The sequence below is a fragment of the Pararge aegeria genome, chromosome 19 (genome assembly GCF_905163445.1).
Source record: "Pararge aegeria chromosome 19, ilParAegt1.1, whole genome shotgun sequence".
Taxonomy (NCBI): Eukaryota; Metazoa; Arthropoda; class Insecta; order Lepidoptera; family Nymphalidae; genus Pararge; species Pararge aegeria.
In genome coordinates, this window is record NC_053198.1 from 13,029,993 (window position 1) to 13,049,687 (window position 19,695).

The window sequence follows — 19,695 nt, forward strand, 5'->3', positions numbered from 1 at the left end:
TCTCAATTTAATTTGATAATTCAATTCTGCTACATTTATTTTCAAGATTGATAAATTTTCTCCGTGAAACCATAAAAAATTGGTCTCAACCCATTTACTGTTAAAGGTAAAAGAAAACGAACATAACTGGTATAGACAATCGTTTTTTATAAACATAAAATATTAGTAAGAAAAGGTAACTAATATTGGTATGAGAATTAAATGTGCTCAATTAAATTCATATGCATAGTTTAGAATATAGATCCTTATATCCCTATTCATAATAAGTAGACATTTTATTATACGTTTAATCTTACTACATTTAATAAGAGCACATAGCCACATACTCTTTTAGAATTAATAGTGACGGAGTAAATTTAAACAAGTATCAATGTAAGAGAAAAATAATCTCTAAAGCTGAGAACGCATAGCATTTTATTCAGTTCTAAAAATGCGGATTGACATCATCAGCAGGCGTCGCATTTTTTCTCAAGTCAAATAATACATATTTTATCTGAGGAATTTCCATATACATGAAGACATGCCTAAGTTGTTCTTGTTTAGTATTTTTTGCAGATTGTTTTAAAAGGATACCTACTTAGAACATAAATTAAATAGAAAATTATAAAACAAAATTATTATTTTTTTCTTAAGTAATTGTAGTGTATTTTATTATCAAAAGGTTTCATTTTCAAACATATTATTTATTATTTTTGTATTCAAATGAAGAATGATGGTAATTTAGAAAAAATTAACTCATTGTGTCGTAATATTTTGTGAAATTATTTAAAACTAAGAAAGGAACATAAATAGATCAAGATTATAGAAGAGAGTACATAAATAAAGTAAATGCGAAAAAATATTTAAATTTCAACAGTTTATTGCAACATAAAAATATAAAACTAAGTAATGGCAACACTAGATTCTAAATACAGAGTAAAAATGCATTCATGTACAATATAAAAAGATTTATTATTATTTAGCAGTAGTCACTACATTTGTTTAGGTTTATTTTAAAATTATTTTTGTGTAATTGTTTTTTTTTCTGCAGAGTATTAACATTTTCTATTCACTCATGCTTTTTTAACTAATTATTTATCAACCACTTTTTAAACTGGAGTTTCACAATTCATATAAAAAAGGCTTTTGTATTGTAGGAAATATTTTTATTAATTAATTTTTAGGTAAAAAATTTAATAATTGATGCTTGTACTCGTAAATCATAATTAACTAGGCATTCCAAAATTGGAAAAAAGTTATTCAATTTCAGAAATACATACTAGATAAACAATACTGGTATATTTGTATTGTTGGAACGTTATTGAACTATGGAAATTATTAAACTAATTCTAGTGCGTGTACACTTAAAACTAGTGAAAACGACAATTTTTGGATTTCGCACCTGTTATTTTGAAAACACTCAAATACCTTGAGGTTTTACTGTATCGGTCACGAATGAAGCGGCACTAAACGTGGATAAGTTTCATGAGCTTACGTACTTTTGTGTTCTCGGTAACTTTGTACCAAATTATTATAGTGGTACAAATCAATCAAGTACAATTTCTACATACTATGTATTCCAATTTGCAGTTAAGGAAATTATCGAACCCAAAACTAGTTCATCACAAACCGTTTGTGAAACTATACATTTACTTTAAATTCGACGAGTTCATTTTTCTTTTTGACAGTTTATACTTTTGTATTGTTGGAAAACAGTTAACCATCAATTATTTTTTTTTGGAATTGTCATTACTGGGAAATAGTCTACCCGACCCAGCTGTAGAGATATCATTGATGCTGTTTGACGCAGTGCCTTAGAAAATGTAACAACTGATGAAATATATGCCTAAGGGGTTGCCAGGAACTGTATAACTCTATAGCTGAGCAGACCGGGTGATCTCAACCGTAGGGCCACGGCTTTTGCCGATGCATCAAGCGACAGGTCTTAAAGTGTCTTTTCACTGTTCGAAAATTAAGAGGAGACCCAACATGCAGGCTAGTGACTTGTGAAATTATGCGGTCAATAATTTATTCCACAATATACTCGTAACGCTGAAGGAAATAATGCCCTGAATGTAGGTCGCATGGCATGCCTGTTACCAACACAACACATCGTGGAGCAGTTCATAACCCTCCCTAACTAATACCCTCCTTATGGAAAAACCAAGAAGTTTTGACTTTAACAGATCTAAAATCTAATTTTCACGTGTTTGCGCGTGCGCATGTTTAAATGTTATCAAGCACTCGACTAGATTTTTGCTATTGCGTGTATACAGTTACTCTATTTGCCTAAATATGAACCGGTTCTTACAGAAAGAGGCCACTAACGTAGCCATCAAAGTAATCAGAAAGTAGCTTTGGTTGTGATGATAATGATGTAGGATTATATAGTTGTAAGTTAATTCTGGGTCGTAATAAAATTGCAACAATTGAAGAATTTTACGCCTTGCAATGAAAATACGCCTTTAAACCCGCACCGCTGAGAGTTTTTTGCCTGTTCTTAAATCATTAATTAATTTTTTGTAGCACTAATCTATCGATCTATAGACAAAGCCGTGGCCCCGGTGTATGATATTTTCTTTTAGGTTTTTAGACGAGGTTATTTTAAGGTTTTTATTGCCGGTCAAGTCGGATTCACCCGTGGAAGAGGTCCGAATCGGGGCTGGCCGGCAAGTTTGATTCATATCATTGACACAGCATACTCAGAAATGAATTTGCATAGGCCATGGGTTTGACGTCCGGGTGGGTCTGGAAAGAATAATTACTTTATTATTGGACTCCCCAAATTGTAAGTATAGAACGCGGCACCGAAGTAGAAAACGAGAGCGATCTTATTTATGTTTTATTAGAGCAATTGAGATTAAGAGTTATTTTTTTCAAGGTTCCGTACTCAAAGGGTAAAAAGGGATGCCATTACTGACTGACTCGAGAGTAGATGTTTTATATATAATGGTACGGAACTCTCACTAGGCCGGTTTTTATCATTTAATTTCAAAGGCAAATTTACCAGCCTCTGTTCACACCATTTTTTTTAAAACAAATTAAAAAAAAATGTCAAAAAAATTAGAAAGTCCGAAGATCTCGGGAATGATACAAAAAAAAAATAAGGGTAGGTATCCTTTGGTAGTACAAAAATCATTATTATTTAAGCAAATATATTTATGAAAGCCAAAGCTTTGACGTCCGGGTGTTTCTGGAAAGAATTATTATTTAATTTTATTGGAAAACCTCAAATTCCGAGAAACCCTTAGTATGAGTTTTGAACACACGCAATCGTAAATTGGTTTTCGAATATCGAAACGCTATGTTGTTAGTAAGTGAGGCACTAGAGCTTTCCGTGAGAGAGCTTGTCCGGGGAAGTACAACCGCCCTGCTTATTTTTTATTCCACTACAAGTTAGCCCTTGACTGCATTCTATTATATATATATATATATATATAAATATATATATATATATATGAAGTATTTATATTTTTGTAATTTATGTTTATTATTTAAGTATTACTTTGTATAAACCCTAACCCTTCATCATAACTTCATGTACTCAATTTAAAGTGTATTTTCATTTCATTCATTCATTCATTCATTCACCTGGTAGTGTAAGTGATTATGCAGTCTAAGTAACTAGCCACGGCCAAAGCCACCCACCAGACCAGATCCGAGAAAATTCAGAAGTTATAAATTCCGAGATTTAAGTAGGAGGTCCCGGGAGTCGAACCCGCGCATCCTACTTAAATTCACAGCACTCACTGTTGCGCCATCATTAGCAAACAAAGCGGGACTTTGCAGGACATGTTCCTTGAATGCTTCGCGAATTATTGCTCTGTTTATAGGCGATGGGTTTTCACTTACCGTCAGCTAGGCTATCTGTTAGTCAATTATTACTATAAAATAAAGTGTACTTTATTGAAATCATTTTAGAGTCGCTAATCATGCAAGCTCTACCGAGAGAGCTGCCTGAAAAAGTGTAAACGAATTTAAACTTTGACACAATATTAATAATTTCTTTGTTACTCTGTCATTACTGTGTTTCGATATTCGAAAACGTCTCCATGATTGCGATTGCGATGTACTAAGGGTAGAAACTTGAATGAATTACTTAATGGCATTTTGGAGCTTTTGTTATATTCTGGCCGGAAATAAATATCTTCACAGAAAGGACATAATTTTAAATGTACAGAACACAAAAAAATCTGATGTAGATAATTTGATTTATTTCCAAAGGTTAAGATAGCGTTTGCAATGTAAACGCACAAAAATATGTTTGTTACTACATACCATTAGAAATCTTTGAATTACTTGACATCTCTTCTATAACATAGTATATTTTGAATCTCTCTATCTATTTCTAAAAACTGCATTAAAATCTGTTGCATAGTTTATAAGACCTAAGCCTACAATAGGGAGAGTGACTTTGTTTTATCCCATGTATAGATAAGACAGGTTCCATATATTTATGAAATATCTCCTTTCTGCTATTTAGTCATTCTAGCGCTGTCATAGGACATAATAGATACAAAAATGCTATACAACATACCACAGCTGTGTAGCATCTGAAATTGGGCTTCAGGTCTTTGCCGTTCATTGTGATGAAAGCGCCGAGGTTACCCATTGTGTCACTGAAATAACATAACATATAAATTAAAAAATTAATAAACCCCCGACACCCCAAACCCCATACAACGTGTAACCAAATTACGAAATAATGTTAAAGGATGCATAAGTATTTCACATAAGGAATCACCCTGTAAAAATATTAAATCAAAATAAGTATATTTATTTTTCCATACAAACAAATTCAAAACATTTGTTGTCACAAGTGTTTACTTATGACAACCCTATTAAAGATAAAAGACCGATCCGCGCATAGTTCCTACGCTACGCGGCGCGTACCTAATAAAGTGACAGGAGTCACATGATTTTAATTTTGCATGTGTTCTTAGGGCTTGTATCTGATATCTTTCAGTAAAAACTATGTCAGTGGGTTACTCGAAAACTATTAGGTTTTCGGTTTCACAGATAAGTCTCAGCGACAGGACATAATGTACTTCTAAAGCCTGTGAAGTATTATTTAGATTTTAATTTACACGTTGTATAGTGTATATTATTCTACTAGTCCTTTCATTTGGTATCCATATTGAGGAAGTTGTGACAAAATATGTAATCGGCCATCTTGGACTGAGTTCACCGTTCAAACAAAATTAAATAAAATCAAAATCGGTTCATCCGTTCGCGACATCCAGACACACACATGTTCGTCTAACTTATAACACCCCGCCGTTTTTGCGTCGTGGGTTAATGAGAAATAGTTTATAGAATGCTCCATTGCTTGGCTTAGAGAGTTCAATACAAAAACTGATTGTCGTATCACTAACAAATGACAAATTACATATTAACTTGTAGCAGCATTAAAAATTTAAAACATTTTAACCAGTTGTGTAAAGTTAGTTTTCGTTATAACATATTCAATCGCCATAGGGTGTTTCTTAGGCACCTTATTATCTAGTGACATGTTTTGGCTTTTACCATACCTATAAATACTTATCGCAAACGCGAAGTCGTCTTCTAATGTTGAATAATTACTCATCGGATTAATATGAATCATATTTGCATTGCATTAAGGCTCGAATTTGCCTACAATTCTTTAGTTCGGCGGTTTTGACAGAACGCTTGGAAAACAAAAAACAGTCGCAAACACTTTACTTCTGTAAAGGGACTGTAGAACGAATGGCATTAGGTCTATTTCTCTTTGGCGTTACAGAGTTTAATACAGCTCATCCGGGGAAGCACTAACACCATGCTTATTTCTGCGGCTAAGCAGCATCGTCGCAATGCTCTGTTATGGTATGAAGGGCGTGGGTGCCGGCGTAATTACAGCCACATAAGGCTTAAAATGCTATGAAGCTCATAAGAAGGCTCAGAATCACTCAGCGGGCGGTGGAAAGAGCAATGTAGGGAGTATCTCTACGTGATCAAATCAGAAATGAGGAGATCCGTAGAAGAACCAGAGTTACCGACATAGCTCAGCGAGTTGCAAAGCTGAAGTGGAAATGGGCGGGGCACATAGCTCGGAGAACAGATGGACGTTCCAAGGTGTTGGAATGGCGACCCCGCACAGGTAAACGCAGTGTTGGTCGGCCCCCAACGAGGTGGACAGACGACATCAAGCGAGTCGCTGGGAGCCACTGGAAACAAGCGGCACAGGACCGTGGATTTTGGAACTCTCTACAAAAGACCTGTCCAGCTGTGGACTTCAATCGGTTGAAGTGATGATGATGATGATGAAGGCTTAAAAATGAATTAATGTATAAGTTTAGGTTAAAAAAAAAAATTACTTATTAGTCTTAACGCTAGATTGTAATTAAATCGTGGGGGAGAAAAAAAATCCGTACAAAACTCACCAATAATTGGGCGCCGAGAATACAGTGATACATTTCCCATCGTGTGCGATCTCGTAGCCTTCGTTCTTGACCTCGTGGCTGCGTATGATGTAGTCTAAACCGTTCTTCTGCAGGAAGTTGGCGGTCACGTCGGGTCCGAACTGACATCCCACACCTCGTTTCGATGGAGCCCGACCTGCCATGAACTGCGGGTCTGACCATAGTAGCTCGCACATAATGCCTGAAAGAAAATATTAGGATTTTGGTGATAGTCAAGTCAAGTCAAATATTTCTTTATTCAAATAGGTATATAGGTGGCACTTTTGATGCGTTGATTACATATAACATGTGTAGGTACATTAGTAGTGAGTAGTTATGGCAATAAGTGAGGTAAGTTCTTCTTACGACAAACTTAGCCAGGTATTTTTTTTGTTATCACCATCGTACATTGTGATTTGTATATATTTAAGAAGCAACCTGGTTAGAGCAATTGTTCACAATCAAGCTTTAATATCGTTTACGTAATCCTTTATAATAGGACTTTTCTATAAGCTTTCGCTCAAATAATAAATACAAACTTTGACCTTTTTCAGAGACATCCCCGAGATATCAACTGGTAATTTATTGTTAAATTGTATACAATTTCCTTTAAATGAATTGCTTATTTTGTGTAGTCTATTGTACTGCACTGCAAGTTTATTTTTGCGTCTAACGTTCAAATTAATGCAGTCACAATTTCTTTTAAATTAAGATATATTTATGTGAACATACATTTAAATTTCCTATTATTGGCATAGACCATTATTTTAACATCTTTATGATCTTGATTTTGTGTAACTGCATATTTAGTTTGAATACGCGGTAAAAAAGATTCGTCATATGACAAACATAGAAACTGCTAGGCTTGTTTATTTAAGTTATTTTCACAGCATTATGTCCAATGGCATTTTATTATGGGGTAATGCTGCTGATATAGATTCTATTTTCGTCCTGCAGAAAAGGGCTGTTCGTGCGATATATAAAATGGGCCCAAGAGAGTCATTAAGGGATAAATTTAAAGAAGTTAAAATAATGACGGTGCATAGTCAGTACATATATGAAAATTTAATTTATGTCCATAAAAATATATCAAAATTTAAAAAGAAAATGCACTGTAACAATATAAATATTAGAAGCAAAAATAAACTCGTTGTGCAGTTTACTAGGCTACACAAAATTGCAAATTCATTCAAGGGCAATTGTATATTATTTTATAACAAATTACCAAATTAAATCTTTGAGTTGTCTCTCAATAAGTTCAAAGTTTATATAAAACGTAAGCTTACAGAAAAATCCTATTATAACATTAAGGATTATTTAAACGATAAAAAAGCTTGGGTGTAAATTGCTTTAGCTTCATAGCTTAATTTAAATTTACTGGAAGATGGTGATAACAAAAAAATAAATTTACCCGGCTAAGTTTGTTGTGGGCTCTTCTTAGACCAGGGCGTGTTTGGAACCCTCGTAGCTATAGATTTAAGTTGGCGAACGAAGTTATCACCATCCCGTTACAATTATGTAAACAAATATGTATGAACGTTTCATAAGTGCCTGTGATAGGCCTACATGAATAAAGAAATTTTGAATTTGAATTTGAATTTGAACCCCCCGTAAAAAGGGGTAGCAAAGTAACCGGATGTTGCTAAGCAGTTTAAAACGCACATAACTTAGAAAAGTAAGAGGTGCATTTCTTTCTCTTTTTCTGGGATTTGAACTCGGCCCACTAAAAGTGAAGTCGAGCTCCTTCCCAATGCGCTATAACCGCTTCAATGTGACATTAAATACCAATAATTACACACTTACCGTCCTCAGGAGGTTGTTTATTCCTGTCCACATTGCGTATGTCCTCGAGAGTGACGTCATCCTTTGAGAACAGGCCACCGTGCATCACAAGTACGCGGCTGTTGATGCAGTGAGCTAGCGGCAGCCAGTTGTACACCTCGGTGAAAAGGTCGGCCATCTGCGATGTATACTTAGATGTCACCTCACCCCGGAATCCGTACATGCGGTTCATATCTAGGGTTTCGTGGTTGCCTGGAATAAAGGAAAACAATGTTTTTAGCTCTTAAAATCTTTTTTAATTTTTTTTTTTTTAATATACTACGACAATACACACATCGCCATTTAGCCCCAAAGTGGACTAAAACCACAAATAATGAAATGGATGTACTTAGCAGTCGTCAGAAGCTCGCTAACCTACGCCTCAGTTATATGGTGGCCAAGAACAACACTTAAGAAAACGCAACAAGAACTACAAAAGATTCAACGACAAGGATGCCTTGCAATCACAGGGTGCATAAGCACGATCCCAACAACAGCGCTAGAGGTCACACTCGCCATACCACCTTTACCTTACCTTACCTTTACCTTTACCATCTACACATCAAAGAGCCACATTCACTGCCCTCAGACTTAAAGCATATGGTCTGTGGAAAAACACAAACACAGGTCATACAAAGATACTATCAAAAGAAATGACAAAATGTCCACAACTGGAGTGGATATGTGACAAAACGCGGAAGCGACATGTGCTAGACAGGAGCTACAAAGTAACTGTAAAAAGGCATACAAAACAAACACCGCCGCAATCGACGTCTACACGGACGGGTCAAAAACAAACTCAGGCACAGGCGCAGGAGTATACTGCCCGGAGCTCAACATAAACATTGCCCAAGCACTCGGGAGGAACAACTCTGTCTTTCAAGCGGAGTGCGTGGGTATCACAACAGCGGCCACAGCTATGTTAAACAGGAAGGTATCAGGCTTTGATCAACATAAACAGTGACAGCCAGGCAGTACTGAAAGCTCTAGCAAAATACGCGACCTCATCCAAAATCCTACTAGACTGCCACAATGCTTTACAAACCCTAACACAATCAAACAGAGTAACTCTGAGATGGATACGAGGTCATAACGGAAACGTGGGAAATGATGCAGCCGATGAACTAGCGCGGCTGGCCACATCACTGAAAGTGGCAGGTCCGGAACCGATCATACAAATACAAAACATGGCTTTCAGTGAATACAAAACATGGCTTCGTAAACAGACGCAATCCTCACACTCAGAGCTATGGATTAACGAAAATGAGTGTAACAGACAAAGGAGGTCTTTCCGAACCTAAACACACGACTAACAACCAAACTACTAAAGCAAAATCGGAAAAAACTAAGGACGGTAGTAAGTATGATAACAGGGCATTGCTCACTAAACAAACACCTTTTCATTTTAGGTATAACCGACAGTCCTCTGTGCAGAGCATGCATGGAGGCAGATGAAACACCGACTCACGTACTATTCCAATGTAGAGGAGTAAAGGAACAACGCGCAGCATACCTTGGCTCCCCAGCATCACTCCCTGAAGCACTTGGCGACCTGGGCGGCCTGCTAAGCTCGGCTGTCTGGAGTGACCCAGCGGGCAGCCGTACCAGTGGCACTACGTACAACGGAAGGTTCCGGCCGACCAAGTACGGAGACCAGCCCAGAGGAAGAAGAAAAAGAAGCCCCAAAGTAAGCGCAGCTTGTGTTATGGGTATTACGATAGCTGTTGAATATTTTTATGAATATAATACACATAAATACTTATAATATACAGATAATCTTTATATATATATTTCTTGTGTGCGTGTGTATGTCACTGAACTCCTCCTAAACGGCTGGACCGATTTGAATGATTTTTTTGGTATGCGTTTGGGTGGCGCCCTGGATGGTTTAGATTCACAAATCAGCCCGACAGATGGCGCTTGGGTCCGATGGTTAAATATAAGAAAGACTTCACTCAAAACAGTTTAAACTACTATAGTCGTAAAAATTCAATAGGCCCGTTTTGACATTTGTGCAAGACCATAGAATGTAACTTGGAACAAAACTGAAAGAAACAATAAAATGAAAACAATTACATACAGTGTTTTAAGAAATACGTAAAATTTTTTGGGACGTTAAATAATATGAAAGAATATATCGCGAGTATTCTTTTTGCGCTTACTTTATAGTAGCATGCAATTATAATTGTTGCGAACAGTTACGTTCTCATTCTTTTTTTTTTTTTTTTTTATTCTAGAGTTGTAACCATTTTTTTTACCGAATATCGAAAGCCGCCGCGCTTGGTTCTCAAAGCCGCAAATAAAATTTTGAATTGACGACACTGGGTTCTAAATAATGAAACTCAGACTGAGTTGATGTATCTGACCAAGCGGCACATGACTGCGCGCACTGCGCAGTTCTTCCTTCCCCATCTCGTAAAGTAGACTGTGCGCTCGTTTAAGTTTGATAATATATACTGTTTACTATTACGTTAACTTTTGCTCTTCTACTTTGGATATTGATTTAAACATAGTGATTTGACTCGATTTTTGTGTTTGTTGTTATATAGTACGAACTCTGTTTCAACATATTGAAAAGTGGACGTATAATCAACAGCTGTCACGCGAATTGGTTGTGAAGTTAAAGGAATACTTTGAACGAACGAACACTTTACAATACGTAATCAGTGGCGTTCCTAGGGTTTTGAATTTGAGCAAGCCCAGTTACCTAAAGGACAAATTTAACTCGTCATGATCTCTAAGTAACCATTCTTGTTGTGCTAAATGAGAAACAATATCAAGAAATCTTTGAAAAACACTACGATTAAGGTCAGCACGCGAATTATGATAAAGAAGTTTCTATGCAATGTTTGCCAAACTTAAAAGGTAATCATAGAAATCCCAAGTGTTTATTTGAGTTCTGCTCTCTTTAATTTTTATGATGCCTGGTAATTTATGTCGTAACCAGCCGCGTTCCAACCATTATTTTCAATTGAAAAAAGATATGCAACACAAACAAACAATTTTTAAATAAAAAAAATTTACCTGTTGTTCGCCAATTATTTTTTGATTTCGCCACAGAAACAATTTTCAAATAATTTAAGCTCATATTTAACAATATTTACTATAATTTGTAAGAAAACAAAGCAATAAAATGCACTATTCAACTCAAAAAAACAATAAAAAACTCCTAAATAAGTAGTTACTAATCAATAATAATGAATCTGTCAAGTGTCAACTAGTTGTAGTGCAAATAATAACACGCGTGAAGTTGTTTCAATTCGCTCGCTGGTCATCTTCCCTAACTTCAACTCGCAATCTGGCATTTGATCTCCATACTAAATTATTAAATAATCTAGATTGTCTCTGCTAAATACATTGAAATTTCTATGAGAGAGAGCAGTAAAATAAAAGCCCCATATAAGCAAATGAGTGTGACCGAGACAAAGCCGGACCTCCGATCGCGTACGAAGACACGCGAAGAGCGCGATACTGATAGTTCGGCGCGGCGCCGCGCCGTTCTTCTGGTTGCTACCACAGAGTCTACCTGCCAGAGTAACGTAGTGCTTTCAGTAAAGAAGACAAAGAGTATATACATTATTGAGCAAAAGTTAAAACATTGTATTTATATCCTCATTGCTATCAAGTTTTAATTATTTTGTTAATTTCATTTCGGAATAGTCGAGAAAAATTCAAAAGAGATATTTATTGTAACGCAAGCCCGGCTTTTCGGCTTGTATGGTAGTACCGCCACTGTACGTAATCATATCAATCAAGTACTGATACAAACTTGAATTGATTTATCGTGAGTATCGAGTACCGAGTCTTATGGTTCCATAACTAGTTACGTCGCGATGACAAATGTCAAAACGGGCCTATTAAATTTTTACGACTATAAGGCCCTTATTTGTGTGAGCTAATTTAATTATAATTCATTTTTAGGCTGCCTTGTTTGTACAGTAGGAGGATTTTTTCATTTTATGCCATTTTCCTGTTTGATACCTACCCTGGTAAAAAAAACTATATGCAGCCAGCCAGTGGCTGTGAGTAAAAGTGTAGAGTATAAAACCAAAGAGTATATTTGTTAAAAAAATGTTTAAGGATGTTCTTCGGTTAAAATAACATTGTATAAAAACGCACTTGTGAATTGGTCAACCCAAGCCTGTATATAGGAGTGCGGAATTATAAATATCCTGATGTTTTTCGCAGTGTTTGTATTCTCATTGGTTTTAATACAACAAAAATAGTTTATGAACAATGTGTTGGTTATTTAATTTTAAGATATACCTAACTGAAAGTTAATGGTGCAGCAATAACAATTCAACTAAAACTTACCTCGTGACATATAAAAATGATTGGGATACAGCATCTTAAAGCTGAACAGTGTGAAGATGCATTCCACGCTGAAAGACCCCCGGTCCACAAAATCTCCATTAAATAGATACGGATTAGTCTCCGATGGTAACCCATTAAGATCAAAGATGTTCATGAGATCATAGAACTGGCCATGTATGTCACCGCACACTGTGAATTTTTCATCATCAGGCACTTTGATATCCACAAGAGATGGTTGGTTTTGTAGATATGCTTTCACGTCTATCAGAATCTGAAAATAGACATAGGTGAATGTACGTAGCTACGTATTTTCAATACAAACAAATTCAAAATAAAAGTCAACAATTTTTTTTATTCTTCTACAAGTTATCCCTTGACTACAATCTGGTGGTAAGTTAGAAACGGGCAGGCATGTTTGGGGTATGGCAGTTATATTAAACACATAGCTCTAATCGGTTTCTACGCAACATTGTACCGGAACGCTAAACGCGGCACGTGGGTAGTATGGTAAATAGCCACGGCAAAAGCCCCTCCCACCAGACCAGACCAGAGAAAATTCAGAAATTATAAAATCCCAAATTGCCGTGGATCGAACACGGGACCTCCTGCATAAATCCACAGCTTTCACCGCTGCGCCACGAAGGTCGTCAAAAACTCAACTTACGATTCAATGTTTCAGGATTAATCAAACATTAAATTCACAGAATTAAGAATATACAGAAACTGTGTACACAACTAATATTGAAGCATCAAAAACCACTTCACTATAGTACCTCTGTTCTAAGCATAAAATTGGAAAAATGGGAAAAAGTTGCGATGCACCATTGCGATGTTGTAAAGTGAGACGTGCGTGGGGCGTTTTCACCTTTTTGGACACAATGCACTGCATACAATAATGGCTGCTGTGGATTCTTTACTTTCTTAATTCAATGATTAATTAATTATAAGTCTAATTTATTATTATTTTTATGATTTATTAATAAGGAACTGCGCTTTTTTAAACTATCCATTTAAAATTCGAAATTCATTTATTTCAAGTAGGTAGGTAGGTTTGAACTCCTGTCCGTGCCAAATTATATAAGGAGTTGTGTATTTTCTATCAACTATAAAAAATGTATACAACGTGTAACCGAATTGCGAAATACTGTTGAAGGATACATAGGAATATTTCATAAGGAATCTCCGAGTAAGAATATTAAATCAAAAGAATCATATTTATTTCACCTTACAAACTAATTCAAAACATTCTAAGTGTTTATTTACGACAACCCTATTGAAGATAAAAGACAGACACGCACATAGTACCTACGCTACGCGAAAGATTTAACACAAGATCTGATTTCTTCCAGTAAAAACTATGGCAGTGGTTTATTCAAAAGCTATTAGTGTTTCGGTTTCACGGATAAGTCTTAGAGACAGAAATTAATGTACCTCTAAAGCCTGTGAAGTCATATTTCAGTTTTCATTTACACGTTGTATACGAGTCAGCCCCCGTGTCTCGGACAGCACGTAAAGCCGTCAGTCCCTATTATTATCAGTAAAAACACTAATAAAAAATTATGAAATTATAAACTTACTTTGTATGCGTATTTCTTGTGTAGCTTTTTCTGTGCCTTGTAGTACTCCATCAGCTCGGTGACAAACTTGAGTGTCACTTTGCCATCTTCCAGACTGGGCCCTTCATATTCATCTTCAATGGCTATATTAGAAAACAAGTAAATAAATTGAATGTTTTTAATAGCAAATTTATACGTAATATAGCAGTAAGTCTCATGTCATACCAGGGAGAAAGCATCAAGATTGGATAGCTGAAAACGGTAAGTTGCCCAAGTGTGCCTCTCTAATATGGAGTTTCATATAAATGTTCGAAGTTCAAATGATATCGTCCTGGTGATACCATTCTCTATACGCATCATTATGAACAGAAAAATGGCGAAATATAGTGGCTTGTTTTGGTTGGTATGGTGGCGTGAGTTAGTTAGTTCACAGAAAAGCTGTTGGTTGGTTTGATAATACAAATTTTACTCAAAGGTAAATTTTTTATATTATTTATGCTTAAGTAATTATTCAAATACCTAGATGTACGTAATACATAAATCTCAATATATTCTTACTCATAGTTTCCAGGTTAATCGTGTCCGCTATGTTTATTTCCTTCTTGTCCACTGATATGGCTTTTTCGAAGGCAATTTTTTTTACTATTTTGTTGCATTCATTGTATTTCATTTTCGCATCCTGATCATGTGGCCTAACTTTGGTGACCTGAAAAAATGTTATTTATTTGTAATTACAATTACTAACATATGAATTATTGTTGTACCAAAATAAATAAAACAATTTTTTTTATGACTACTAAAGTTGACAACCCTAACTTATCACAATGAGTTAATATCTTATTTACTCATGTGTGTGTAAATTATTGTTTTAATACATTTTAGGACCATTGCACAAAGCTTTTGCTGTTAGAATACTAATGCAATAATTAATAATTAGTATATATGAAACCACCAATCCGAGTGGACCAGCATGGTGGACTACAGCCTTTTAACCCTTCTCATTGTGGGAGTAGACCTGTGCCCTGTAGTGGTATGGTAATTGGTTGATATGATGATGATGATGATGATGATATATGAATATTATTATTGATAGTGATTGCATTTTTTGCAAGATTGACAGTACATATCTTTCATAACATCTTTGAAGAATTATTTATCATAAACTAAGGAAAAGTAAGAGTGTTAACCTGATGCCGCAAATAACTTAATATAAGGCCAATATCTAGCTAAGTTTTAGTATAAATTAAAGTAACCAATAAATAATCAGACATTAACTATTCATATTTAAAATTTATTATAGATATGAAATGATTAGTAACCGACCATATAGCCACAACTCAATATTAACAGGTTGCAGTTGATTGTTACAGTCAACATAGTTGTCAAAATTGATAAAGTGTATACAACAACTGAAAACCTGTTTGTAGTTTTAATTCGCATGGTCTTATTAGTTTTACACTCAAAAGCTCATTTGCTCCCTTCACCCTTATGCCAGTTTGGACTATTGAAACTGTAACAAACAGAGTAAAATTGTGTTCTTGCAAAATACAAACAGGATTATTAAATTTATGATTCTAATATGACAAACATTAGGTAAGTTTTACTATAACATTACAGGGTTTCAATATTCCAAAATTACTCCACAATTGCAAGTATGTATATCTTATACTAAGCGTACTCTTGCATACGAGACATTAAGCTTTGAGCCAACAAATTTTTCCATCTAAAGTTTGACAGAACATTTAAACATAAGATATTTTAAGACACATTGAATGAATGAATGATTGAATGAATTAATAAAAAATATACTACGACAATACACATATTGCTATCCCAGCCCCAAAGTAAGTGTAGCTTGTGTTATAGGTACAGCAGATAGCTGATGAAATTTTTTATGAATAATATACATAAATACTTAGATTATGCATATAAACACCCAGACACAGGAAAACATTCATGCTCATCACACAAACTTTTTCTAGTTGTGGGAATCAAACCAACTGCCTTGGACTCAGAGAGCTGGGTCGCTGCCCGCTGCGCCAATCGGGCGATAGAATACAATTTTATTGTACACCACATAAAAACACAGGAAAAATGATATAAAAAAAAGCTTGTTTACACAAAGTATACAATTAGGGGCCTTATCACTACAAAGCGATCTCTTCCAGGCAAAAAAGGACACATTATTGGATTAAAAAACTGTATGACTTGGATTAATGATGAAATGACAAAATCCTATAAGCATTAAATATGTCATTGATGATATTATTATGGGATGGAGAACCAAATAGACTTGGAATCAATGACTAAATAAAATTAAGGAAAATTGTGAAAGATGAAGATGATGAACCAAGGTTAGAAACATGAGAGATAAGAAAAAAGCTAATTGACTTTGGTATATGATGCATCAAGTACATTCGCTGTAAGCATACATTTTGTTAGTGGCCTTAATTTATTAGGCAGCATAATATATAAAGGAAATATTTTACTCATTATAATTTTACTCAAATATTTGATCAAATAGGTGTAGAACTGGTATATAGGTAACTATAATTAGATTAGATTACTACAAAATATTACATAAGTATTCTTATATTTTGAGTGATATAATACAAAAACTATTATCTAGCATTTCTCTCTCCTCTCGTCCTCAATATTAAAGCTATTTTTCCACTGCAGTTTAGACAAACTCCTCGCTTAAAAAAAGCTGATTTAAAGTTTAAATGATAGATTTAAGCTGCTCCAGGTTTTATATATGATAGTAACCAGGCATGTCAACCTTCTTGGTGCATTGGTGATTGGTCATTTGGGGAGTGCCTGGACTGTTGCTCTTATATGTGGGAGGTTTATCGGGTTTGACACCCAGTAGCAGCAATCGGAGAATTTATAATATCTGAATTTTTGGCACCGGATACATAAATTGAACCTAAAGAGAAATACAGATAACAACATTATCCAGTATATGCTAATGTCTAGTTTAGGCCAAATATGGTTTTCATGTAATTATAGAAAATTATGCTATTGTGGCTATATGGTTACTAATTATGTGATTCAAATCTACAAGTAACTTAGAAAGATGACACAGCACCAAGTGAATTGATTATAGCATTACAATGAATAAAATTGTTTTTATATTCTCTTATCAAATAACAGTATGACACAGGACAAAAAAGCTAAAAAACACAAGTTTGTCTTCCACCACGCTTGTGTTGAATGGAACACATTGACCCATTCAGAAGCATGTATATGACTTCTAAATAAGTCTCCTTTTCACATGCTTGTAGACTTATGGATGCTAGTTGAGAAACCTACCATAAAATTTGTAACTTTCAGCATAGTGAAGAAAAACTTTCTTGTCACCTTCAACAACACAGTATGTTACTACTCAAACATACCTAATTTGTGGACTTATGCCATGCTTATCAAGTGTTTAACCCTACCAGAACATTTTTGCAGCTCCGCAATTTACAACGTGGTATGCAACATCACATTGAATACTTAGTACATCTGACTTTAACGATTCTATCAGCAATGTGTTAATCATGTTATGTTTAGTGTTAGGACACAAATGATTGGTGGTGATTTCTTTATACTTACATATTCAAAATCCTTTAGGGCTAACTTGTACTTTCCTAAGGACATATACGATGCAGCTCGTCGGTAATACGCCTTGGTGTAGGTCTTGTCTAGATCGATCGATAGTGATGCATCGCTCAGTGCATACCCGAAATTTTCCAATCGTAAATTTGCAATACTCCTATTTGCATAGTATACCGCATTTTTCGGGTTCTTCTCTATTGCTTTGGTATAGAAATCTATAGCTCGGTCGTAGTTTTGTTCTAAAATTTAGGTTATTAACCGATTAGTAATCATTATTTAAATAACACAATAATCACAGACTTTCAAGGAAATACATCCGAAAGATTGTTTCATAGTTCGGAACCATAAGATTAACTGAGATTATAGGTAATTTGATAAAAACTCACTTTTAAAATATTCATTCGCTTCATTTTTGAATATCTCTGCTGCATCAATATTATCTTGTTGAGATATGGTACCGGGTACCTCGTCGCTTCCAGCCATGGCTTCCCTTCGAGATTTATCAGGTAGGAAGATGTAACTTTAAACTATTACACCTGAGTTTTATGCTTATTTTTAAGATAGAAATGTGACTTTCTCACATCCATTTACTTGCAATTCGCAAATCGGGGAAAAATGACTGATGAGTGAACGATTTTCTGAATGATCAATGACTATTGACTGGTTAATGAAATGTTGCTATTTGATATTTATCAATGAAATTAGTATGTCATTAAAATACCATGTCAAAAAATTCAACATACACAAAAATTTAATTAGAGGGACACTTATCTTGTCCTATTTTTAAAATGGTAAAGCACAGTTAGCATATGCAAAGGACATTTTATCACTCTCATCTAACGGGGGATTTAATATTTTAATAATGTTTGTATCCTCTGTGGTTTGTTATTTCAATAAATATTTATCTATGCCTTATCGATTAGTAATTAGTTTTTGTAGGCAATGAAACTTGACAAAAATTTATACCACTGCACCAAAAAACAATGGTTATTGTATCTGTACTTGTACTTGAATATTTGTATATTTGAACGCGCGAATATGTTAAAACACCACTCGGGATAAATCTCATATGCATGGCCTGTGACACAGATATAAAAATAAATGAGCATTCGGGAGCCCAATTCTTGCTGAAGCCATTTGGTTGAGTGATATTGTGCAGAAAGAAGGTTTGTGCTGAAACTTTTCGTGCTATTTTTTATTGGTGCTATGTTCCTTAAGAATTTTTCGAATCGGACCAGTAATTCAATAGATCATCGCGTTCAAGTAAACAAACAACATACTCTTCAGCTTTATATATTATCTCTAGCACCGCTGCAATGCCTAGCCACGGCACGGCGGCGCGGAGGCGGCGCTTTTTCTGTATCTGGGACTTTTTAAATTCGCAATATCCTTTGAATTATACGATTTGAAAATTTTAAAAAGTAATATACAATTGAAACAATTACGCAAAAAGTACAAATAAGGATTAATAAAGAGTTATGAATAACAATTAGGTAATATGCACAACGTTTATTTTTTCTATTTCTGTCTTATTCAATTCGTTATATCTCTTGATTGGAATAGCGGATTTGAACAATTCTAAATATAATCTACATGAATTGAAACAGTCTTGAAAACAATATGATTTATTTGGATAAGGAATCAAACAGAAGTATGAATAACATGGTCTAATTTTGGTCGGTATTACTATCAACTTTTAAAAGGAAAAATGTGGTTATTGTGACAATTATTAGACATACCTATAGCATCGCGAAGTTTTTTTATAGTTATTTAATATAGCAGAACAAGCTTTTGTTCTATCATCAATAGTTTCCTTAGCGCATCCTGCGCCTTTTGGTTACGTTACTTGAGATTTTTATTTGTTTCCTTATTTTTTATAGCAATAAATATAGACTATGTTACTTAATTAGGACGAATTTAGCTTTCTAATGGCGATTTTTTTTTTAATCGCCACATAAATACAAATCTTGCCTCTTTATAATATTAGCGTAGAAGTGTAGATAAGG

At 34.8% G+C, this 19,695-nt stretch overlaps 1 protein-coding gene across 1 annotated transcript; it reads right to left on the bottom strand.

Moving 5' to 3' along the window:
* Positions 1 to 837: 837 nt before the first annotated feature.
* LOC120632042 (serine/threonine-protein phosphatase 5) lies at positions 838 to 18,340 on the bottom strand. The gene is made up of 9 exons (XM_039901803.1): positions 18,076 to 18,340; positions 17,687 to 17,928; positions 14,648 to 14,795; positions 14,111 to 14,232; positions 12,534 to 12,804; positions 8,202 to 8,432; positions 6,381 to 6,600; positions 4,517 to 4,598; positions 838 to 2,727 (listed from the first exon to the last, which is right to left on the bottom strand). Exons 1-9 carry the CDS (start codon positions 18,170 to 18,172, stop codon positions 2,665 to 2,667), a joined length of 1,476 nt encoding a protein of 491 aa, XP_039757737.1. The 5' UTR covers positions 18,173 to 18,340; the 3' UTR covers positions 838 to 2,664.
* Positions 18,341 to 19,695: the final 1,355 nt, after the last annotated feature.